Source organism: Dipodomys ordii, unplaced genomic scaffold, assembly GCF_000151885.1.
Source record: "Dipodomys ordii isolate 6190 unplaced genomic scaffold, Dord_2.0 Scaffold150, whole genome shotgun sequence".
NCBI lineage: Eukaryota > Metazoa > Chordata > Mammalia > Rodentia > Heteromyidae > Dipodomys > Dipodomys ordii.
Genome location: NW_012267366.1, coordinates 2,933,119 through 2,959,191, shown reverse-complemented (window position 1 = coordinate 2,959,191; position 26,073 = coordinate 2,933,119). Strand labels below are relative to the sequence as shown.

Genomic DNA, 26,073 nt, shown 5'->3' with positions numbered 1-26,073 from the left:
TTGGTCCGGTTGTGGGGCTTGAACTCTGGGCCTGGGCACTGTCCCTCAGCTCTTCAGCTCAAGGCTAGTGCTCTACCACTTGAACCACAGCGCCACTTCTGGCTTTTTTCTTTTTGCTTATGTGGTACTGAGGAATCGAACCCAGGGCCTCGAGCATGCAAGGCAAGCACTCTACCACTGAGCCACCTTCCCAGCCCAGGGTGAGTTTTCTTTATATATGTTTTTTGTTAGTGCTAGTCTTGAGACTTCAACTCATGGCCTGGACAGTGTTCCTGAGCTTTTTTAGCTCACGGCTAATGCTCTACCATGTGAGCCATAGCTGTACTTCAAGCTTTTTGGGGGAGTATTCATTGGAGATAAGAGTCTCACAGACTTTCCTGCCCAAGCTGACTTCAAACTGTGATCCTCAGATCTCAGCCTCCTGAGTAGCTAGGATTACAGGTATGAGCCATCAGTGTCTGGCTTTATATCTGTTTTCTAACTTTATTTTTTTGCCATTTGAATTTGGGCTTTCATGCTTGCTAGGTAGGTACTCTGCTCTTAAGCTGTGCCCCTAGCTTTGTTTTCTAATTTTAAAGATTATATTCTAAGATAAAACAAAGTTGTCTTTAAACAGTTTATACATTCAACTCTCCCATTGCAAAATAGTACATATGATTAATTTGAAGAACCACTTCTCACTTTTTGGTAGTGAAATGAAGGTAACAATCTCGGAGACTTTCCTGGCCGAGTGAGCTTCCAACTGCTATCCTCACATTTCAGCATCCTGAGTAGTAGCTAAGATTACAGGCATGAACCACCAGCCTAGCTAAGCAATTGCTTTTAATTTTTCAGTTTGACTAAAGATTATACCTTAATTGTCTCACATATGAGATTTATTATGCTTCATGATGTAAGGCAAGAAGATGGAATAAAGAACTTCTTCACTGATGTCTATGATTTATACATAAAGGTAAGGTAAGGTCTATAATTTTTAAAAGTCTGATTGTAACAAGGGATTCTGGCTTTGACAGGAGACTGCCCTGTTTAAGCATGTCTCTCAAGCTGCAGTTTTCATTTTAGACTAGCTTTCACCCAGTTAGAACTAGCTCTGCCAATTTTCCCAGTGGCCAAGTATTCCCTGCCAAATCAAATGATATTCAGAAAAAGTCAGGGTAGTGAGTTTTAAGTTACTGTGAAGGTAAGTCAGTGTCATTCTTCCCCTTTGGTTAAGAGACTTGACTTTATTATGGATTCCTAAAGAGCAAGAATGCAGTCTACCTTAGGGAAAATGCTTTAAAACTTTTTCCATTGACTTTACAAATCAGTTGCAGTTTACAAATAATTTGCAGTGATGACTATAGATCACAAATTGATATGAAGTGGTTTTTGTGGTTTTGTTGGTGGTATATGTGCCACTACTGGGGCTTGAACTATGCCTCACTCTCTTACATAGCTAATTTGCTCAAGGCTGCTGTTCTAGCAGCTGAGCAACACCTCTACTCCCAGCTTTTTGCTGGTTAATTGGAGATATTTGTCTGCTCAGGCTGGCTTCAAACCAGCATTGTCAGATCTCAGCCTCCTGAGTAGCTAGGATTATAGGTGAGACCCACTGGTGCCTAGCAGGAAGTGATTCTTTTATCATCAAATAGCCATTTGAGGACAATGGTGCCGCCTGTTTGTTTTTTAAATGGATATATTAAATTGACAAATGAAGCAGTAATAGGATGTCAGACTATAGTGCCAACAACAGTATGTTCTTAAGTATGGTCTATGCTTTTGAGTTTTTGAAATTATTACTGTGAAAATACTGTACAGAGGGGTTACAATTACATGGGCAAAATAACCAGTACATTTTTTTTATCAAGCATTGTTGCCTCCTCCTTTGTTTCCCCTTCCCTAAAGCACAATAACAAAATTGGACATTCAGTATTTCTAGTCAAAGGTGACAAATACTTTTTCTCACATATTATAATACATTTACTGTATCAGCTAAGGGAACTGTTACTTAGACCTGTGCTAGAATATTACATGCACAGATAACAAGCTATCATGCAAGGTAATACATTTCTATAATCGCAGCACTCAGGAACTGAGACAGGAATATCTATAGTTCAAGGTTACACAGTTAGACTGTCTCAAAAAGGAAGTCCCATTAAGAGTTAACTTGCTGGGCACTAATCCCAGTTAATCAGGAGACTGAGATCTGAGGATCATAGTTCAAAGCCAGCCCAAGTAGATAAATACTTCAGTTCACCATCAAAAAGCCAAAAGTGGATGTATAGCTCAACTGATGAAGTGCTAGCCTCCAGTGAAAAAGCTAAAGGCAAGCACAAAGCCCTGAATTCAAGCCCTAGTACTGGCATAAACACATATACAAAATAAGTTACTACGCAGCAGTAATGGTGTCACTGTTTTTTTAACTCTAAATGTATGTCAGATTTTACATTTGTTTATATAGTCCAAAGGGATTGACAGTCCGTATATTTGTTATGAATACATTAGACTAGTATTTCACAAAAGGGTGAATTTGCACAGGCAATACTTGACACACAACTATTAGTTTAGCCACAGGTACTTCTCAAAGCTAAAGCACCATAAGAAAAATTCTCTTTAGGAGATGTTAGTGTTTAACAATGGAACATTTTCAATGAATCTTAAAAATGAAATCCTCAGACTTTTTTTAAATGTCTTTTGAAATTTAAAACTAGAAAATAATTTCCTTTTAAGGACTTGTGATTTGTCATCCTCTGCTTTGATAAGCTCACTAGTCCTCTCTTCTTTTCCTAGTTTGCAATGAACCCATTTTATGAGCCCAATTCTCCTATTCGGTCAAGTGCATTTGACAGAAAAGTTCAGTTTCTTGGGAAGAAGCACCTTTTAAGCTGAGTGCAGAAAAGTCCTGAAAAACAATGATGTCATCACAATAGGGAATACTCAGGAATGTGTGCATTGTAAGTAAATTTATTAAACAACTTGGAAAACTCATCTGTGTCTGTTTATCTAAATGTAATATAATTGCTTAAATATTCTAAAATAATGCAGTCTCATGCTGATTATCAGTATTAATATGCTTGCAGAATTATTAATGTTTATTAATAATTTTGAAATTTTTATTTCAAAAACTGAGACTAACCTTTTGGCTTTCTTGATTCAGGTGGCTTGATCTTAATATAACAATTCAAAAACAAATATCCTCAAGGTTTGGTAGATTTTAAACTAAAAGATTCTGCAGAAGTAAGCTGGGTACTGGTGACTCATACCTCTAATCCTAGCTACTCAGGAGGCTAAGATCTGAGGGTTGCAGTTCAAAGCCAGATCAGGCAAGAAAATCCATGAGACTCATCTCCAGTTAACACCCTCCTAAAAAAAAGCTGGAGGAAGAGCTGTGGCTTAGGTGGTAGAGTGCTAGTCTTGAGTACAGAAGTTCAGAGACAGCGCTGAGGTCCTGAGTTCAAGCCCCAGCAGCAGCACAAACATGCACAAAGATTCTGCAGAAGTCAATGAAATTAATAGCATACATTTTGACTTATTTATATACATTTGGAGATGTTATTAAAAAAGGCTTATAATACCCAGTACTACTTAAGAATGTAAAGCCAAAAGCTTTTCCAGTATAAAAATGTTGCATGTCAGATACTGAGAATAGTGATTCTTCTATAGTTTTAGAATCCTGGACATTACAGTCCACAAAGAAATATGCTGCATCTATCACATTATGTTCTTAGATTTCCTTTTTCTTAAACAGTAAACTAAGGGTTAAATAAGACTCGGTATCTATTCCTAAAAAAGTGTGATTTGAGAACTGTTATTAAAAATAAGTTTGGACCATGTGCCAGTGGCTCACACCTGTAATCCTAGCTGCTCAGGAGGCTTAAATCTGAGGCTCCTTATTCAAAGCCAGCTCAGGCAGAAAAAAGTCTGTGAGATTCTTATCAGAAAACCGGAAGTGGCACTGTGGCTGAAAATGGTAGAGCACTAGCCTTAAGTGAAAGAGCTCAGAGACAGTGATCAGGATCCAAGTTCAATCCCCTCCCTCTCCCAGAAAAAAAAAACAACTTGGATTCCATTTATGTTTTTACTTGGCCTTTTAGTTTATAAATCAGTGGGACCCAGGAGGGGTCTCTTCTGATTTGACTGTAAAATAGTACATCTGTGGAAAAGCAAGTAATATAGCCAGATTTTTATGTGACACTTGAAGAGTGTTCAATTCAAAAAGCTTTTGAGCAAGAAAATCTACGCTTTATCTCGTGTGCTTGTGTGAAGTTGCTATCATTTTTACTCTATTTATTTGAAATCTTAAATAGATATATGTCCACGCTTGTGGTGACATAATGTCTTTTTGTGTGTGCTGATACTAGGGCCTGAACTTAGGGCATTGAGCTCTTAGCTTTTTTCCTTCAGACTGGTGCTCTACACTTCTGCTTATGGTATTTTGCTGTTTAACTGGAAATAAGTCTCAAGGACTTTTCTGCCCTGGCTGGCTTTGAACCACGATCCTCAGATCTCAGCCTCCTGAGAAGCTAGATTACAGGCATGAATCATGGGCATTTGGCTGATGTCCACTTTTCAAGTGCTGTTCAATACCCTTTGCCCACTTTTCATCCTGCTTTCCTATTGAAAGTCTACAAACTACTGTTAATCCATTAGACAGCTCAGATCACCTCCAGCTAGGTTCCAGAGCTTTGGGAACAGGAGTGGTACAGACATGCTAATAGGAGAGCTGCAAACATGTAGTTACTGTTTATAACTTGCCCCACCCTCACTGAGCATATACTTCCAGCCAACCAGGAACAGCAGCGTGTTACAGCAAGATTTAGGGGTGAACACCAGACTATAATGGCCTTTTCTCCATGTTTGTGAAGGTGAGATGGTTACTAGGCGTGTACACCATGTAAATTACCAGTAAAGTAGCAATTTTCTCATTTGGCTCTTTCATTGGAGTTCAAGGAAAGAGTCTAGCAGTGAATGGAACCTCAGGTAGATCTCATAGGACAGTGCTATTACAGAGTTGGGTTTGCTTAGCCAGAGAAAGCACTGAACATTGAAAATGCTAATCTGCCAAAATTTAGATGTGGTACGTAATGTCTCCGCAGATTCTGGAGCACAAGATTGATGGGGTGAAATGAGTCGTGAGAAAAATCAGGATGCACTGAACACATGCATGCCAGCACTACCCTTACACATTTATACTTGGTATAGATAACGTCCACAAACATGGTTTTACCCTCTTTGTATAGCCGGGAATTTCCTAGGATACTTCAATGTCCAAAATCTGATATTATCAGTCTCTGCTCTGCTCATACACCTACTCCAGCATTCACTTCCTGGTTGTCAGTCTAGGGCATTCCAGAAAATATAGCCAGTCCAGACCTTTCACTCAGTACCTACTTTTGTCGGTTTTTTTCTACTTCACACTTTTACTGCCTTACAAGACTTTTCCCTCAGTAGTTTCCAACGAGTGGGATTGGGAGAAAAATGTATCATTACATCAAATTATTCAAATTCTATACTCCCTGCATGACAATGATCTCTTGTTCCCTACCTGGCATGGCCCTTAGTAACCCTGCAGCTCCACACACACAGTTGAGGGAGCGTCCCGACCACATCAACTGCAGTGGAGGCTTTGATTTGCCTCTGGAGAACAGGACTCATTGGTGGCCCAGCATATGAACCTGACTCCTGAATGACCAATTTGCTTTCAGTCTGGTCTTTGCAGTCACACCAATTATTTATGGGGTGGGGAGAAGGGGACCCGAGAGCATGTTCAATGATAGAGAAGATACTAAACACATACCTGAGCAAATCAAGTTGTCTTCATTTACCCTCTCACAAAGTACCATCTCTACTGCTTCCTCCAAGCTGTTAGGAAGGGGCTGAGTGCCTGTGTGGCACATGAACGAGGAACAATTGTGAGATCAATTCAAATGCAATGGAGAATAAACGGGAGAAGTAAAAAAAAAATGCTCTGATGTAAATAAATATATAAAGCAATGCAACAGAAACACATTAGATTTTAATCTTTAATATTTATTGCTTTAGGAATTATTTCCCCGAACCAAGAATAGAATGCTAATTACATAAAAATATACACATATAAAAGTAGTTTTCCATTTTTCGGGGGGGGGGACACACAAGTATAACTTCCAGAATATCCAAGATTTTTGTTTGAAGTACAATTAAATTCATGGTCATTTCATTAGTGCTAACTTAACATGTTTAAATTAAAGAAACATCAGACAACCATTACAATTTCTAAGTGTAAGGTGTCATTACTGAGTAAATAGATTTCCCCAGAGTGGATGTGTCCCTTCTGCCACCAATTAATGAAGCAGCAATATACATTAGTTTAATTTTATTAGTAAATGAACACTGCTGCAAATGCTAATTCATTTAGCCACCCTCATGTTTACTGTGTGTAAACATGTGAGCTGGTTAGAATGCATGGACTATTACAATCAACAGCAAGATGAGTTTGGCTTAGGCTTTCGGTGGAGATTGATCGTGTCTGTCTGGATCAGATGATCTGACCTATCCTCGGTAGCTAGAACTCTTCGAACTGCCTCCTCAAAGGCTGCTGCCACATTGGTGGCATCTTTTGCACTGGTTTCGAAGTAAGGACAGTCGCCGTTGTCTCTGCACCAGGCTTGGGCTTCCTCTGTAGACACCTGCCGTTCGCTTATATCGATCTTGTTGCCCAAAATCACAAAAGGAAAACTTTCGGGCTCTTTTACATCTGCATAATATATGAATTCTTTCTTCCAGTTGCTCAAGTTCTGGAAGCTCTGTGTATCATCCACACTAAAAGTGAGCAGGCAGCAGTCAGAACCTCTGTAAAATGGTGTCCTCAGGCTTCGGAACCGCTCCTGCCCAGCCGTGTCCCAGATCTGCATGGTAACAAAATGTCCATCCACCTCCAAATCTTTATTTAAAAATTCCACACCTATTGTGTGGAAGAGCTGGGCATCAAACTTATTAGTTACGTATCTGTTCATCAGAGAACTCTTCCCAACTCCACCATCTCCAAGGAGAATTACTTTAAAAAGTGAGGATTTTCCTGCCATTATTAATGATTTTTGACTTCAAAACCCTGGAACAGAAAAAGGTAGCATTACATCCTTTTACATCCAACACTCCTCTGCATGATTGTAGGGCTACTACCACTTAAGTCAAAATAAAACATACAGCCTGGATTCCTCTTTGTAAAGGGAAGCCCTAACTAACAAGAATTGTCATTTACTGCTAGGTGCGAGACAATCCCTTCCCATTGTGTCCTGGAAGAGCTAGAAGGGGCTTACTTTTCCCTTTCACAGGTCAAGACTAGTACTGCAAGCTAGGACCCCAGGCAAAATCTGAGTCCCATCCCAACACTTAAGAGATAATCCTGCCCAGCTGACTACAGGCCACTCTGCCAGTTAAAGGGACAAAAGTCCACAAGACTCCTTAACAATTCCAAATAGCCTCTAGTGCTGAATTATGGATGGTGTTCACTGATGGTGCTCCTTGTGCTAGGGATGGTCTCTACTACCTCTCCCTCTTCTTTCTCCAGACAAAGGAAATGTTAAGCAGAAAAGCTAGAGATTTCTAGAAGCTCACTGATTGGGATAAAATAAACCAACCACTGAGTAAATGGAGTTTCTCTTTATTAGGAGCACTACTTTAAGTTGCTAAAATGAGTGTTGGTATCAATGGAATTTTTTAATAATATAATCTAGCATTCTGTATTCACAAAACTCCTTTGGGCAGCTCCAACTCTTAGCATATATGAGCCTGTACGGTTATGAATAGAGTGAAAAAGACCTGGAAGGAAAATGTGCTACTACCCCTTTAAAGGAAGTCCAAGGACAAGATTCAACTTTCCTATACGCCAAGAACCAGCCTTGTGGGAGTGGAATCGCTGTTGCCTCTTGACAGCTGCTTCTAAGTGCCAATGAGAGCAATGCTCCTAATGAGAGTTTTTGTTCCATTTTTTATTATGGAACATTTCGAACATACTGAAAAATATTCAAAACTTCTGAACTCCCATAAGCCCTAATTCCACCTTTATCAATTACCAGTGTATGCTAAATCCAGTTTCTTCCATAAAACCCTAACTTGTTTTTGTCCCCAGTTATTTTGAATCAAACTATCAATTAATCTGTATCTATTTCATTACTAAACATTTTAAGTATACTAAAATTTCTAGAGGAAAATAAACTCTAAAAGAGAATTATATACAATGATGGAAACATTCACTATGACAGTCATTACATGTGATTGATGGGAGGAACCAAATTTGCCTTTTTTTTTTGGTGCTGGGGATTAAACACAGGGAAGGCCCTGTGCATAATTACACTTAATCTTCCACTGAGCTACACCTCAGCCTCATTTATGTAATTTTAACTCATTTAAATATAGACACACTTATATCAAAGGTGATGTTCTGTCAATGCCCTGACTACATTTAGTAAAAAGACCTCAACCTTCTTAATTTTCTAGCACAGGTAACAATTCCCTAAATTAGAACTTTTGTTTAATTTTTTTGAAATCTTGCGTAAATAACTACAAGAGATGACCAAAACAAAAAAGCAAACAAACTAGTTGTGCCACCTAACAAATGACTCAACATCAGACAAAATATGTAAATATATATAAATAAAATGGTAGGCCCAAAGACTATAAAACAGCTGAAAAATTCTCATGACCCAGTCCTCATAGTGCATCAGTGTATTTGTGATGATGCTGGTGTAAACCAGCCTCCCATGTTACGTGTCATCAAAAAATACATCATGTGTAATTATATATACTTAGTTGCTGGTGTACAGTTTAGATGCTAGTAATTACAAACAGCTACCAAATTAAGTTTTAAGAATCCCTTGAGATTTTATAAGGTAGAATTTTTATTAGGTCACTTTGATAGTCATTTTTTCATAATAATGCAGGATTTCCTACTCTCTGTCATTATTCTGACCAAAGAAATTTGGGGTATGCAAACCCCACACACCAGGAACTAAGGAATAATCTTTATGGGTATGTCTGTCACTTGTGGGGCCTGAACTCAGGACCTGGGCACTGTCCCTAAGCCTTTTTCGCTCAAGGCTAGCACTCTACCACTTTGAGCCACAGTGCCACTTTCCAATTTTCAGGTGGTTAATTGGAGATAAGAGTCTCATGGACTTTCCTACCTGGGCTGGCTTTGAACCGCGATCCTCAGATCTCAGCCTCCTGAGTAGCTAGGATTTATAGTCATGAGCCACCAGCACCTAGCAGGAACAATTTTTAAAATATTTCCAATCTACAGTTTGGGAATCCCCCCACACATACCTTCCTATTTGTTAACATAATTATTATATACATTACTACCTCTTTGATTCTAACAAGTTATATACAAACGTACATGGTGGTGTAAGTACACAAATTTTTTTTGGGGGGGGTCCGGTCGTGGGGCCTGAACTCTGGGGCTGGGTGCTGTCCCTCAGCTCTTCAGCTCAAGGCTAGCGCTCTACCACTTGAGCCACAGCACCACTTCTGGCTTTTCTTTTTTCTTATGTGGTGCTGAGGAATCGAACCCAGGGCCTCATGCATGCAAGGCAAGTGCTCTACCACTGAGCCACCTTCACAGCCCCACAAATTATTTTAATTTCCACTAATAAACATCTAACTAGCCAATTTCATTCAATCTATACATGAACAAAATCACAATGAGTATATGGACATTAAAAATGTTCCTTTTGTATTCTCTAAAAAGAGAATTCCTTGAAATTTCTTTAAGTATTTAAATAAATCAAAGTATCTTACTATGTTATTCTAAAATTTTAACTAAAATGTAATATGAAATCTCTTAAATTCCAATTTGGAATGATTGTCCAAAGACAATAATCACCACTATGGTTAAACATTACTTACATTATACAACTAATTTCAAGTAAGTCTGAGAAGAAAAAGATATACAGGTCCTAAACCTTACCTTAACAGCTCAGTTCAAGCATCATTAATCTGCAAAGAAAAAGAAAACAACAGAAAACTCACATTTGTGATATACATTTATTTTCACAATTTCAAGAGTAAGAATAAGAACTACGATGTGAAAGAAATACTTAACTTCTATTACCATCCAGATTCTTTTTTCTTTTTAGGTCCTGGATATTAAATCCCAGGCTTGTTTTTACCCCTGCTAAGCAAAATGCTCTACCAGTTCATCCATACTCACACAATCACCAGATTCTTTATTTCAACAAAAAGTATATCTGCTCACCATTTTTTACTGAGTTGCTCATACAGAGATACCTAAAAATTATATTAAGGAGAGAATAAAATAACCCAGGCACTGGTGCTCACACCTGTAATCCTAGCTACTCAGGAGGCTGAGATCTGAGAATCACGGTTCAAAGCCAGTCCAGGCAGGAAAGTCTGTGAGACTCTTACCTCCAATAAACCACCAGAAATCCGGAAGCAGCCCTGTGGCTCAAGTGTTAGCATGCTCTCCTTGAGCTGAAGAGCTGAGGCACAGTGCCCAGGCCCAGAGTTCAGGCCCCACAACTAACCAAAAAAAAAAAAAAAGAAAAGAAAAAAAAAGAATAAAATAGAAGAAAAGCAATTTGGAAAGCTGTTGGGAAAGCTATTTCTTAGGAGGAGGAAGGGAGGGAGTTTGATAGAGGGGGTGAAATTGATTGGAATACAATGTGAACATGTGTGAACTAACATGAAATCCCTCCCCCACAATAACTGATATACACTAATCAAATATATAAAATAAGATTGAAACAAAACATAATACTTCATGAATTCTTCAAAACTTTCCCAGATTTTGAGTGGCTGAGAATAAGTCATATTCCATAGAATGAAATGGATCTCATACTCAAGGAAAAACAGAGGAGCCATGCAGCAAGGGAGAGGTGGCAGCAATGTGGTACAAGGCAGGCTTCTGGGCATCCAGAGCAAAGGAAAACTTCTCTGAGTCAATAACAACCGTCAGAAAGAAGAACTTGCTCCTGGCAAGTTCTAATGGTCAGAGCACACTCCTGTAGGTGGTCAAGCTACTTAACAGCTTGAAAAAGAACAGCATTACCTACCTCGTAGAGTTTCTGGAAAGATTCACTCATATGACAGGACACAAGGGTTTCATTACAGTACCAGGCTCATTAAAGGAGGAAGGGAAATTCCTGAGAACTGAACACATGAAGCAATCTTTACTCGCAGTTTTACAGACAGATTCTTTCTATGGCCATTAGTTTTACATTTAACTGTTTAGCTAAAGAGCTAGAGCCAGAACAAGTTACATGCGGTCTCTACATTAGATAGCCAAAGGATCAAATTCAATGTGAAGGTTTCCCTGTGGTACCTATGTAGAACTATGCTAAACTACAAGGACTCTTTCTCTAAGTTTCAACCCCACCCACCCATTTGTCACAGCCTCACGCTTGCAAGACAGATCTTCTACCACTTGAGGCACACCTCCACTTCTAGCTTTTTGCTGGTTAGCAAGATGACAAGTCTCTTGAATTTGTATGCCCTGGCTGGCTTAGAACCTTCATTCTCCTGAGTAGCGAGAATTTTTGTATGAGCCCACAGGTATCCAGCAAAATGTTGACTTTCAGAGTTAAGGATAAAATAACAATAACAGCCAACACTGACTGAGCCCTGTTGCCATTTTATTCCTCATACATTTCTTACTAGTCTTACATCATAGATGAAGATACAGACTCAAGGGAGGTGACATCAGTTATTGAAGATTATACAACCAGTGAAAGGTGGGAGTAAGATGTAAATGGGGAAGAATGATGCTAAAGCCCAAGTACTTAACCCACTGGGCTACTACAATCACTACTGCTTTAGCTTTTGTTTCTATGAGTCTTACAGTTGTAAAAGCAGAGTGAAAAATAGTTCCAGACAGCAATAGTCTTTTCAACTGTTTAAGAACTGAATAGGGATAAGTGATCTAGTCTGCCAATATAAGGAATGGGGTACATTTTGAGTATACTCCTGTTTTAGTAGAGCATAAGTAATTTAAAATGTTTTAAATGAAGGGTCAGTCAAATGTTTTCAACTTCTCCACAGAAGCCTAGTGCTCCATAGAACAGGTAGGAAAACAGTTTTTCAACATGGATTTAATGAGTGCTATCTATGAGCCAGACACTTAAGGATACAAACCACACACACATAGCCCTACTCTGAGTACGAGTGACATAACACACAAAACCACGTATGTCACACCCCAGTGGCAAGAATTAGAATCTAACTATTCATCCAAAACCAAAGAACTTAAAAATAGTGTCTCACCATCTCCCCCAGTGAGAAGCACAAAGTGCAAACTGAATTCTCTTAATTAGACCTAGATTTTGCACACCACTATCTCATCGAACTATGTGGGAAGACTTACTTTGCATACAACGTGATCCTGTAAACAGAAACCAATTGTTTCACCTGCCAACACCAAAGGGAAACTGGGTTGTATTACGCTGTGCTAATGAGAGACTGTACATAGGTTACCAGTGTGATGTGTCTCAATGATTGTGCTAGCCACACAGTGACCTTAGGACCCAGACCTCACCGACGGAAGAGAGGGGAATTTGACTAAGCAAAACTCAGCAGCAAGAGGGGAGAAATCAGAAGACAGGAGCATGATGGGCAAGTCCAGATCCCGTAGAATTATGGTTGCAAGTGAATGAGGGAAGGTAAATGAGGAATATTTGTTAAAATCAGAATGATAGATTTTTGTCAAGGTTTGCTACTGTCTTGTCTTTTTTATTTTTCAGGGTTCTTTTGGTGGATGAAAAAATTCTGGAATTAGCAGTGATGGTTGTACAAGTTGGTGACTGAAAAACCACTGGACAGTATACTTCAAAATGGTGATTGTGGTAGGTGAGAATATATTCATACACCTATACATTCACATGTACATATACATGCTATACATACAGAGATACCCTGAGAACTAGAAATTCTACCCTAGAACTGGATTTATATAATTAAAGCTACAAATGATCTCCTTACTCCTTTAGTGGCATCCAAATTCTTTTTTCTGACAAGGCCATTTAGATATTTATAACATCATTCATGGGCCATGTAAACTTATCAACATGGGCAGGCAGTGGAGGGAATCAATGAAAAGCATTCAAGTCTTCCCCCCATTCATATACCAATGTTTCCACGGGCAGAGCTTTCCCACCCTGGAATTTCTTTATACAAACAATAGATAGATATACTACCTTAATAGTATGACTTGGGTTGTTTCTTCTACTTTTGGCTACTGTGAGTTATGTAGCTATGAATATTCCCATAAAAGTTTTTACATTAATGTGTGCCAACATGTAGCACCCACACAGCAGAACACCCATCTAAATGGTAAGTTGGATAAGCAGGTCACTGGCAAGAAAGAAAATGAAACAAGTTTTCAACAGCTTCCAACTCCAAAGACAAAGAAAAAGCCTTTTAGGTCTCTCTTCTAACACTATTTTCTCAACATTTCAATTATGTGCTTGTGTGTCTCATGTTCAATTGCTTACAAATAGTTTCTCAGTAGCACCCTTTCCTTTGGCCTTCTCTGACTTGTTAGATACCAAAGCCCACAACGAAATAAAACACAGTGCAGAATATAAAAGCGTCAGGATCAAGAAGATACTTAGTTAATATGAATGTAGTCACTAAACATTTCGTACTGGCTGTAGATCTCACTGCCTCCATTTTCTTACAGGTATCAAAATCAACTTACTTCATTATTTTTATTGCACAGGATTTTGAACATGGCATTCAAAGAGCTAGCCAACCTTAGCTTTAAATCTGTTCCAATTTTATCCCTACAATTCAACACCCCTACCCAAACCTATCTCTGGATTTGCTGTTCATGTGTCTTTGCTTGGGCTATGACATCCCTTTCCTAATCAGATAGCTGTAAAAATCTAAGCCATAAGCCAGGCGACGGTGGCTCACACCTGTAATCCTACATACTGAGGAGGCTGAGATCTAAGAATCGAGGTTCAAAGCCAGCCTGGGCAGGAATGTCTCACCACCAGAAAATTAACCACCAGAAAACCATAAGTGGCACTGTGGCTCAAGTGTGGAACACTTGCCTTGAGCTGAAGAACTCAGGGAGAGTGCCCAGGCCTAGAGTTCATACCTATGACCAACAACAACAACAAATCCAAGCCATAAAGAAGCCAAGTTCCAATCATTTGGTGCAAGAAGCCTTCAATGGCTACCCCAGAACCTAATCTTTGTTTTCTTAGCACTCACTGTCATTCCCACTTCTGTTATATGCTCTCATTTGTTTATATGCTCTATTCACTTTGTTACATATGTTATCGTTTCCCAAATACAGCTCAGTTCCCTGAGAGGGCCACACATAACACCTAATGATCCTTTTTGTCTCATGGAGCTTGTACAATTCTCTGCATAGTGAGGGGCAAATAAATGCTAAAATAAATCCCTTCCTCTTTTATTCTTTTTCTATTATTGTATTGTACTTTCTGTATGTATACTTGTTTCTCTATCAGTTCTTTCTCCATTCTATTTTTGAGATCTACTAAAATACATGAGTGGGAACAAAAAAATTGATTCTTATTTGTAAGCTTAATTTTAAAAACCCCACTTTAAAATAAGTATTATTGATTGACTGCAACAGGGAGCTGGCAAACATTAAAAAATCATGTTCCTCTAATGGTCTGCCAAAGGGAGATAGGCCTCCTTTGTGAACTCCTTTTTAAGACTAGACTTGAAAACTCCATTAAACTCTTGCCTAGTTTCCATTTCCAACATTTTAAGTTGAACATTTCACTCCTATTTTAAAATTACAGAGATTGTTTTTCTCTCAAATTCACAAGTGCCTTTGCAGTCACCTTGAATGTACTTGTCACCATTCCATTTAATTTCATAGTTAAACTGAGGTTCAAAGTCAGCATGATGGCAGAGGCTCAAGCCTGTAATCCCTATGGGGAGGACTGAGTTCAAGGCCGGCCTGGGCTACATGATGAGACTCTGTCTCAAACCAAAACACACAAACTGAAAATAAAAATTTAGCTAGGCACTAGGCCTGTATTCCTAGCAACTCAGAAGGCTGAGATCTAAGGATCACAGTTTGAAGCCAGCCCAGGCAGAAAATCCCATGAGACTCTTATCTCCAATTAACTTCCAAAAAAAAAAAGCCAGAAGTGGAGCTGTGACTCAGGTTTAGAGTGCTAGCCTTCAGCACCAAAAAAAAAGTTCAAGGATAGTGCCCAGGCCCTGTGTTCAAGCCCCAGGACTGGTGCAGGCATACGCACACACGTACACATGTGTGCGTGCACGCGCGCACACATACACACAGAAGGAAAGGGAAAAAGGGAAAGGAAGAAAAATCTTGGTATTCAAACAAATAAACCAAGCAAAGAGAAGCATAAATAATCTCAAAATTATTCCTAGATTTGCCTGAGCTGTTTTTATTTCCTTGTATCTTCATTCAGGGGTGCCTCAGCTTAAAGAGTTCCACTGTTGGTTTCTAAAGTCTTCCTGATTGTCCTGCTGAATGTGACCAAAAACCAACAAAGGGAAGGTATTAAGTCAAATGTATACTAGCTAGCTCTACAGCAAAAACAAAACAATAACAAAGCACAATTAAGAAAAACTACAGGGATTGGGATGTTGCTCAGTGGTAGAGTACTTGCCTAGCATGCATAAAGTCCTTGGTTCCAGTCCTCAGTATCAAATACACAGAAAAAAAAAAAACAGAAGTAGCACTGTGACTCAAGTGGTAGAGTGCTAGCCTTGAGCAAGAGAAGCTCAGGGACAGTGTCCAGGCCCTGAATTCAAGCCCCAGCCCCAGGACTGGCAAAAAAAAAAAAACTACAGTAGGAACAGACCACTTTGGAGGTAAACTAGTCAACCATTCAGCATTATCTAACAGCTAGGAAAGGGAGAGATGTTGGATAGTAGAGAACTATAATGTGGTAGTTCACAATTGAGCTTAAGAGAATCAGATGTGGAATCAGGATGACTGTGTGGATTGAAGCTTGTATGCTTGAGCTTTCCTCTAGAAAGACTAAAAAGAGGCTGTGTCAGATTTTTTTGCAGGGGGGCAGCAGTAGGGCTTGAACTCAAGGCCTTTCTTGTTCATTATGGCTGGTGTTCCACCATTTAAACCTTCCAGCCTATCATTTTGCTAGTTAATAAAGATGGAGCCTCACAAACTATTATGTTCTATCTGGCTTGGAAACTTCATCCTCCAGGTTTCAGCCTCCTGAATAACTAGGATTACAGGTGTGAGCCACCAGCACCTGGCTGCATAAGATTGGAACCACCCACACTTCCAATGATCAATTCATGTATCATTTCTATGTTACAAGTGATATGTTTGCATATCACATAATACTTTTCATCATTATTCAGCATCAATATGTCCCTTTGTTTTCCTTCCCCATGGAACTTGGTTACACTACACTTTGACCACAAACTGTGACAGTTCAGTAAACAGCCTTACTCACAGGAAACTACTAATCTCAGGAAGTGAAGGTGCTTTATTTGATTTAAGGGCCAGGCATAAATCTATGTGTAGTAAAGAACTTAAGATGGTTGTTGATAATAAAATAGTGGAGAAAACGTAAGGCTGTACCTTGAAAGATGAATTTAACAAAGAAATACAAGTCAAGATAGGAACATTGAGAAGCCAGTGTAGTAGCTCGCACCTATAATCCCAGCACTCTGGAAGCTAAAGCAGTATTCCAAATTTGAAGCCATCATGGCTAGATAGCTAGACCCTGTTTCAAGAAAAAAAGAAAAGAATACTGTGAATTATGGCTAGGTAGTTCAGAAAGAAAATTTATGAAAGGAATGAATTGGACCATATATACTAGAAAATCTATTCAAGCAACAAAACATAAACCAAATCTGATTGTTGATGTACAGGTTCTGCTATCACTTAAGGAATGTGATTATTACACCTCTCTTCATGTTAGATAAGCAAGTAAGTACCTTTAATTTAAATCAGACATGGAGCTGAAAAACTTGTATTCAAAAGTAGGGATTTCCTATCTATTACCTATTGTCTTGCTTGCTCAAATAATAAATGCTAGGGTTATAGTGATATCAGCAGCCAATAGTTACCGAATGTCTACTAAGTACCTAGCATGCAGCAACTTAAAATCACTTCCAAGTTGGACACTATAACCAATGATTCACAGGTTGTAAGTTCACGAAGATTAAATAACTTCCCTGGATCTAATTAAACAGGGAGGCCAAAAGTTAGTTATGTTCATTCCCATCAAATGACAGAAAAAGACTAACAGATGAATGCCCCCAAAGGTCACCAACAAGGAACAACTGCAGATTCAAGTCAGCAACAAACCTAAGCTGGAAAACAAATGGGTCAGTCCAGTTAGAGACAGCAAAGACTCAAAGAAACCCAATGCTAGAAGAAACAACTGAATTAGAGATTCCACCACAGAACTGCAAAAGAGCTAAACAGTTCACAAGCACTTCTTTGAGAACAAACCCAATGCTAGAAGAAACAACTGAATTGGAGATTCCACCACAGAACTGAAAAAGAGCTAAACAGTTCACAAGCACTTCTTTGAGACCATAAAAAGGGTCAGGGCTGAAAGCTGGAGCAGTTTCCAAAAGGATGACCACCTCCATCTTGCCATACCAGAAGCCCTTAAGTTCATATGCAGCAGAAAATGGGAGAGAAAACAGGAAGGAAAGTAGGGTTGGTAGGGATGCAGGGGCAGTTTGCATAGGAAACCTTATCTGTGGTCCTTTTCCTTTGCCCCTGTTCCCTTCAGCTCAGCAACCAAAATGTCAGCATGGGAAACCTGATCTGCGGTTCCCTTCTTTTGCCCGTTCTCTTCAGCTCAGCAACCAAAATGTCAGCATCCTCAGACTGCAACCATTAACTAGGGAGGAGCCCAAGGGAAAAGCTCACTGACATGGAAAGAAGAGGGGGAGGGAATTAAAAAGCTGGTTAAATGGACTTTCCTGCTCAGGTTGGCTTCAAACTGCCATCTTCAGATCTCAGCCTCCTGAGTAGCTTGGACTACAAGCATGAGCCACCCGTGAGTGGGCAGCTAACAAATCAGCTTTGATGCTTTATTCCCTTACCATGGAACCTTGCAATCCATAAACCATCATGGAAAAAACCAGCTTCTAATCCTGTGGTTCTGAAACTGTGCTGAGGTGCCCCCAAAGCATTATGGCAAACTCATGGGGGCAGGGCAGGCTATTTTAAATTTTTTGATGAAAATAGAGATACTCTGAAGAACACCATGCTCCAGGGAGTTCACAATTTCAACAGTAGGTTGCACACATTCCCTTTAATGACATCATTTATTTATGAAACTGGGCTTCCTCGAGGATAGCTGTGATAAAAATCAAGTGCTATGCATAAATTGAATGCAGAATAGGACAGTGGCAGCCATTTGCTCCAAAACAACTATTTTCCGAATTTAATTTAAGAATACTACAACTCATTCCAGAGGATATTTTGCATTCACCTATGTGTGGGGTCATCTAGCAGCTTTTCTGTTTGGATTTTCAACTACATCCTGTGTTTTCAATTATGTTCACCTGGCCAAATACGCCAGCATGAACCCTGAGTGAGCTAAACTACAGAAGTCCTGTAGCTGTAAACAGTAACTCAATAATTTATTTTTTCCTTCCTTCCTTCCTTCCTTCCTTCCTTCCTTCCTTCCTTCCTTCCTTCCTTCCTTCCTTCCTTTCTTCCTTCCTTCCTTCCTTCCTCCCTCCCTTCCTCCCTCCCTTCCTTCCGTTTCTTTTCTGGTGGGTTGTGGGGCTTGAACTCAGGACCTGGGTGCTGTCCTGAATACTTTTTGCTCAAGGCTAGTGCTCAAGCCACACCTCCACTCCTGGTTTTCTAGTGGTTAATTGGAGATAAGAGTCTCAAAGACTTTCCTTCTTGGGCTGGCTTTGAACTGCTATCCTTGGATCTCAGCCTCCTGAGTAGCTAGGATTACAGGTGTGAGCACCAGAACCCAGCATAACCCAGTGATTTCTACCTTACTGGGGAGTAAACCCTGAGCTTTGCACAAGCTAACCAAGCACTCTACTTACTAGTAAGCTACAGCCCCAAACCTGACTTTTAATTTTTTTTGAACTTAGAATCAGCTGAGTGCTCTTATCCATCAGTTTTACATAGCAAGTTCTAGAAACAAATCTGTAAGGTTTCTTTAACACTGATAACACATGCACTCTTCTAAAAACCTTCTGGAAGTTACCTTAGTTTTTGTAACCCCAAACTTAATCCAATTCAAGAGAACTTGGAATTAAAACAGCTCAGCTCCTTTATACTCTTCGATAGCCTTTCCTTCATGCTTAACGAATATGGTCATGAAATGAATGTACAGAGTTTTTCTATATTGTTTCTCCATCCCTTGTCAAACAACAGCATACATTTATAACACATCAGACCTAAGACAAAAGAGGAATTGTGTCCACAGAATGTGAAGCCTGGACTGTGGGCTTCATTTCTCAATTTCGTTTTCCAAAAATATACTCCTCTACTCCTATAGACGGAGCTGTTACCTTACTAGTATTAACCACATCTGGCCGTCCTTTCTATGTTCATGATAAGCAACATTTAAGCCCCAACTCCCCATGGTCAAAAATTAACAAAAATGGAAAAATCCAGAATGTGGAAATACCAGATCATGACTTTACAACATATACAACATCAAGAGTCACACTGGGAAACAGATTTTCCCTCCAAATTATCTCACCAGCCCAGGCAAACTTAAGCTCCTGGACAGCTGTAAATCTGGCCTCTCTATCCCTCTATCTACACATGGAGGTGGTTCCTTGGTCTCCATCCTCAGCTATCAAGGCCTTCTATTAGCCCAACTTCCCACCAAACTCACAGAGGTGTTTTTTTTTTCCCTTGGTGAGTTCACTTCCACCCCTCTCTGCAAAATCCTTAATAAATTGTCTCTGTATGACCTACTTAGTCACAAGCTCTATTTTCTTAGGCTAGGTTTTGACTAACAAATTTATTATCTACATAGCTTTCAGGTTTGACGCATTGCCCAAACATCCGCCCCTAATATGCTGATTTCCCCTTGCTGCTTAACCAACAAATTGTGAGGGACAAAATTTACTGTTCCTATTTGGTGCCAAAACTCTTATTGAGACTATGATATACAACCATCTTCTCATTTTACAAAGAAAGAAATGTGGTGATCTAACTTGGCCAAAGCAGCAAAACAACTAAAGATTGAGCAAGAGTCCTCTGGCATCAATTCCTCTTGACCTTTCCCACATAAAACATATGCTTTTTGTTAGGTCCCATGTGACAACAATCCTTTCCAGGTGTGTAATTCAGCATACTCACTCCTACTCATCATAGTGGAAAACTGATAAGAGGCAGAGAGCTGGGCACTGGTGGCTCACGCCTATCATCCTAGTTACTCAGGAGGCTGAGATTTGAGGATGGTGGTACAAAGCCAGCCCAGGCAGGAAAGTCCAAGAGACTCTTATCTCCAATTAACCACCAGAAAACCGGAAGTGACACTGTGGCTCAAGTGGTAGAGTGCTCACCTTAAGCTGAAGGGCTGAGGGACAGTGTCCAGGTCCAGAGTTCAAGCCCCACAACTGACAAAAAATATTTTTTTACAAAGAGGCAGATAAATTCCCTCTTAGCAAAGAAGATACTGGGCTTGAGTTGAAAACTAAAGCTACCATCAAAAGAGGCTCTATTAACTACTTGAGTTACACTTCCCAGGAATGAATGTCTAAAGAGAGCCAACCTTTTCGATTTCTCTCAACCAACCACTCCTGAAGTTTACCTAACAGTTATAACTGGCATCCGAATGAAGCGGTACATTTTTTTTTCAAATGCCTGCCTGGTCTTAGGCATGGAATAAACAGGCTGGAAGACACCAAAAAGAAAATTATGTAAAAGCTATTTTTAAAATTGCATCATTTATTTTTTTTCTTGATTTCAAAGATACAATACATGCATATGTATTTTCTACTGAAGCTAAATTTAATGAAGAATTGTATGCTCAACTAGAATAGATTCTTGAGTTAGGAAGATTGCAAATGAAGATCCTGTCTAAAAAAAGAAAAAAGAAAAATAAGGTCAGGCACACTGATAGCTCATGACTATAATCCAAGCTACTCAGGAGGCCTGAGATCTGAGGATGGTGGTTTGAAGCCAGCCCAGGCAAGAAAGTCCATGAGACTCTTATCTCCAAAACATCAAGCCCCAGGACCAGCACCAAAAAAGGCTTTTTTCTGTATTTGGTTTTTGTAAATGGTCACAAAGGGTCAACTGTACGAAGTTATGAAGAATCTATCAACTTTTCCCCATTTCACCTTAGTCTGCCCACAGTAAATTTCAAGTCTGTGCTAGGTGTAGAGGTGTTTTGTTTTCTTTGGGGGGGGAGGGCTTGAACTCTAGGCCTGGGCACTGTCCCTGAGCTCTTCAGCTCAAGGCTAGCACTCTACCACTTGAGCCATAGTGCCACTTCTGGCTTTTTCTGTGTATGTGGTACTGAGGAATCGAACCTGGGGTTTCAATGCATGCTAGGCAAGCACTCTACCACTAGGCCACATTCCCAGCTCCTGTTTTGTTTTCTTAATGAACCCCTGACCTCTGTTCTTGAGTAGTCCAGGCAATAAATTCTGGATGATGTCAAAACCTGATGACAGTGATTAGAATGTAAGCTTCAGGAAGGTTGAGGCTCCCTCTACCCTACCATTCTTGTGGCATCTTTCTATCAGGTGCTCAAAAATTGTTTGTAGACAATTGGGTAATGGGGAAATGGAATCCACTAAATCCACAGAGGTGGCTCCCATTACGTCTCAGATGTAGCTACCAGAAACTTGCTCGCTCACTCTCTCATCTTTGTGTGTGTGCTAGTATTGGAGCTTGAAAAAGCCCCTTGGCTTTTTCCACTCAAGGCTGGAGCCCCACCATTTAAGCCACAGACTCTTCCAGCTTTTTGCTGGTTAACTTGAGGAAGGTGTCTCAGAGACTTTTATGTTCTAGCTGGCTTCTGTGATTCTCAGATCCCAGTCTTCAAGGATTACAGATGTGAGCCACCAGTACCCAACTAACTACTCCATCTTTCCAATCATTATGCCTCTTAATGGAGAGAATTTCTCCAGTTTGCTTTTATAATAATAAAATTACTTTCCTAACTAGTAAAATGACAATAAACTTGAAGAACTACAGAAACAGTTGAAATGTGAGCCCTGGTTTCTCAAACCCAATACTTAGCAACATTTTAGGCCAAATAACTCATTGGAAGGAGGGACAGTCTCATAGGCGATGGGATGTTTATCCCTTCCGGCCTAAAGGTAGTAGAGACCAGCAGCACCTCCCTGGCCCACCCCAGGTGGGGGAGGGAGCAAAACTGTCCCCTAGTTGAGAATTAGAACTAATATCACCTGCTTTGAAAACCTGCTGTCTTACTGCATGTGTGTGACCTTGGGAAAGTCTTAACCTTCCTGCCTTCTAACGAATTCCTCATCTGTAAAATGGAGCTATTAGCACAGCAACTCAATGAGAATAAAACATTATATTAATGCAATCCTAAGAAAAGTAGGGCTAAATGGTAAGAAATCAAATAAGTCTAAAAAAATAATTTCTAGCTGGGTGCCAGTGGCTCACGCCTGTAATCCTAGCTATTCAGGAGCCTGAGATCTGAGGATTGCAATTCTAAGCCAGTCCTGGCAGCAAAGTGCATGATACCATCTTCAATTAACCACCAAAAAGCTGGAAGTGGAGCTGTGGCTCAACTGGTAGAGCACTATCCTTGAGCAAAACAGCTCAGAGTCAGTGCCCAAGTCCTGAGTTCAAGTCCCAGGACTGGCACAAAAAAATTAATTTCTAGCTGGGCGCTAGATCTCAGGAGGCTGAGATATGAGGATGGTGGTTCAAAGCCAGCCCAGGCAGGAAAGTCCATGAGACTCTTATCTCCAATAAAAACCTCCAGAAATCTGGAAGTGGCGCTGTGGTTCAAGTGGTAGAACGCTGGACTTGAGCTAGAGCTGAGGGACAGCGCCTAGGCCCAGAGTTCAAGCCCCACAACCGACCAAAAAAAAATTACTTTCTAGAACAAAGGAACTTCCTTTCAGGCTTCCCAAATACAGTAGTGTGGATGGAAGTAGCTAAGGCAAAAAAATAAAAAAGAAGTTAGAAATATTTCCCTGTTCTCCAAGAAAAGGCTATTTTATTTAGCTTTTGCCAGTCTAATGTAACCCTCCATCTAATGATAAACTAAAAATTCCGATATTACAGAAAGTCTCCAAAATAAACCAACCCCAAATTATAAATGTTCTTAGTATAAGCAAGGGAGTTTTACCACAATGGACACAAAACTACTGAAATCACCAGATCGCCACAATTAGATATGAAACTCTAAGAGGTGTTCTACAGAACTAGTGACTAACTTCAATATGAGCTTCTAAAAGACAAACTAAAAGGAGACTTCTTAAAAGTTCCTGAGAGTTGGGGATTTGGCTCAGTGGACGAACACTTCAAGTCCAAGACCCCAAGTTCAGTCCTGAGCACCAGGAAAAAAAAAATCCTAAGTAAATAGCTCCGAATTTCTTTCAACTGTTGGCACCCCAGACAGCTTCTGAGATTATAGACCAAGTTGGGATTTTCCACTAGTGGTGAAAGAGAGAAGACAAACACATTCAAAGAAAAAAAGATTAAATTCTATCGATTTTAGAGTCTGAAATCGTATGGGAAAAAAATCAGTGGTCACGTGCCAATTTGGAAACTTTAGCGAAGTTATTCCTCAAAAAACTATGATCACGGGATGTGTCATCACTTAAAAATATATCTCCACCAACCATTTGGTCAGCACTTAAAATTCTCATCTTGCCTTTCTGCTTACTAAGTTGGAAGAAAGAAAGGAATGCAATTTTGAAACCTTGGCCAGTGTCTGCATCAGATACAGCCCTAAACCGCCTGCATCCCCCTAGAAGTGGCTTTACATTCCAAGCTCTTCACCGGCCAGGTCACAAGATGTTAAGCAAACTTTCAGCTAGGTAGCATGTGAGAGGTCACCAAAATGGACCGGGGCGCGTTTGCTTTCCCTGCATTAGTCATACGGGAGTAGGGTTTGTTCTGGAGCGTGCAGGTATGCGTCCCCTCCCAGGGTGGTTAAAGGATAGGCTGGTGTAGAACCAGGTCGCTGCATTAGCTGTCCCTGTGGGTGTCTTTATCCATCCTCTTCCTCACAAGCGTCTGGGACTTGATCTCCCTTCAATAGCGTTTTCCTTCTCTCTTTTTTGCCTGGTGTGTGCGTGTGTGTGTTCTTCCTCCGCGGGAGGGAAGGCCCGGTAGGTCCCGGGAAGGAGCCCCGGGTCAACAAAGCACGCCCCACCCCCTGCAGCTGAAGGCCCGCGCTAGCCCAGCGCGCCCAAAGCCCCGCCGCCCAAGCCCGGGCCGCGCTCGTCTCCACCAAGGGTTCCAAGCTCGGCCCCGAAGGGAGTCTCGAGTTTGGCTCACTTCTCAGCCCCAAGGAAGACGTCCCGGGAGCGACTGGCTTGCTCACCTGGGTGTGATGAAGGTGAAAGACCGCTGGAGCCTCGGCACGTAGAAGAGAGCCGCAGCACTACCGCGCTACAGCTACAGTGGTTCCCGTCCAGGGCAGAGGGAACAACATGGCGACCGGCTGGGGCGGGGCCTTGAGAGGCGGGACTTGGAGGTGGGATCTGGAAGCCAGGCCCTAGGATCGGTCAGGCCAGGAAAAGTAGGAAGGAGGAAGATAGCGGCCAGGAAGGCGGGGTCTGGTAGACCAGGGTCCACCCCACCTCAGCCCCGGACTTTCTACTATCTTGGTTCGGTTGCAGTTTTCTTACTTGTTAAACATTCCTGCTGTGCTCTCGCCAAGCTCCAGCAGCAGGGACTCAAAATTAGTTATTTTTTTTAAAGTTTAGACAAAGTGGAAATAAACATGTGATGAAAACAATCACAGGATGGTATTACAATAATAAAAACAACTATACAAACGCATAAACGACAGGTAAATAAAAAGGGAATATTTTTCCTTTAATCTTCTACTGCTGCCTCTGTCATCTCTAAGAAGAGAACAGCAGTGGCAAGAGGTGGCGTCTCAGAAGCCCATAACTCCTTGCTTTTTATATGCAGTTGAGCACACGGATAATAATGTCGAAGTTCCTAGAGAAAGGAGGGATTCCTTACGAATTTTCAATATTTTGTGAAGTAGACTTTATTATTTGTTTTTATTTTACTCTTTCACTGACATTGGGGCTTGAACTCAGTGTTCAGGCTTCATGCTCAGATTTTTCTGGCATTCTACCACTTCAGCCACAACTTCACTTCCAGGTTTTTGTCAGTTATTTGGAGATAGGAGTGCCTAGGATTTGTATGCTTGGGCTGGATGGCTAAATTCAAATAAGAATCTTCAGATTTCTGCCCCCTGAGTAGCTAGGATTACAGATGTGAACCACCAGCATTTGGCTTCGTTTAACAGAACACTCTCACTTTTTGATGTGGCCAACAATAATTGATTCTGGTCTTTGGTGAATCATTTTCAATTCTAGAAAGTTTTAAATTAAAATCTGTCACAAATATAAGATAATTTTACAATAATTGTGAAAGTATGGCACATGATACTGAGATCTAGTTTGAGCACAAATGAATTTTCTCATAAAAAAGAAAGTCAATTTTTACACGTACAGAAAATTTCCCATAAGAAATATGAGTAAAGTTTTATAAGATATAAATCCATTGGAAATAGCAAGCAGGAAAATATAGTGCCTTGTTTTTTAAAACACCTATATTTACATAGTAAACCAAATATGAACTTAGACAATTTTCCAAAAGAAAAACAATGTATAGTGCCATATCCATTCAGACAAATTGAACCAAACTAAGCAATCCGTAGGGTCATGAGGGAAACATTATCTGAAAATCTTGTCATGGGCCCTACGTTTCTTTGGGCCTGGCTTATTTCACTTAATATAAATTTTCCAAGACTTTCCATTTCCTAACAAATGGGGCGATGTCATTCTATCTAATGGAGGCATAGAATTCCTATATATAGGTTGGTTCCACATCTTAGCTATGGTAAATAATGCTGTGATAAACACAGTTGTGCTGGTAGCCTTAGTATGACCTTGGTTGTGGATCATTTGGGTAAATGCCCAAAAGTG

At 40.2% G+C, this 26,073-nt stretch overlaps 2 protein-coding genes across 5 annotated transcripts in view; one reads left to right on the top strand and one right to left on the bottom strand.

Annotated features, from left to right (window-relative positions):
* Positions 1 to 2,967, top strand: part of Trappc2 (trafficking protein particle complex 2) — a 15,861-nt gene extending 12,894 nt beyond the window's left edge. For all 3 annotated transcript variants that reach the window (XM_013032181.1, XM_013032180.1, XM_013032179.1), the window contains 2 exons: positions 867 to 952; positions 2,770 to 2,967. In XM_013032181.1, coding sequence (XP_012887635.1) covers positions 867 to 952; positions 2,770 to 2,868 — 185 coding nt within the window. In that variant the 3' untranslated portion in view covers positions 2,869 to 2,967. The remainder of the gene's footprint in view (positions 1 to 866; positions 953 to 2,769) is intronic.
* A 3,014-nt stretch (positions 2,968 to 5,981) lies between these two features.
* Positions 5,982 to 24,552, bottom strand: Rab9a (RAB9A, member RAS oncogene family). 2 transcript variants are annotated; one of them, XM_013032177.1, is made up of 3 exons: positions 24,450 to 24,552; positions 9,926 to 9,954; positions 5,982 to 7,069 (listed from the first exon to the last, which is right to left on the bottom strand). In XM_013032177.1, exon 3 carries the CDS (start codon positions 7,041 to 7,043, stop codon positions 6,438 to 6,440), a length of 606 nt encoding a protein of 201 aa, XP_012887631.1. In that variant the 5' UTR covers positions 7,044 to 7,069; positions 9,926 to 9,954; positions 24,450 to 24,552; the 3' UTR covers positions 5,982 to 6,437. The 2 variants fall into 2 exon arrangements, with proteins under 2 accessions (XP_012887631.1, XP_012887632.1); XM_013032178.1 differs by lacking the exons at positions 9,926 to 9,954; positions 24,450 to 24,552 and adding an exon at positions 9,144 to 9,186.
* Between the last annotated feature and the right edge of the window lie 1,521 nt (positions 24,553 to 26,073).

Excerpts from the sequence above, each read along its gene's own strand:
- Rab9a (XM_013032177.1), bottom strand. The coding sequence starts at position 7,043 with ATGGCAGGAAAATCCTCACTTTTTAAAGTAATTCTCCTTGGAGATGGT.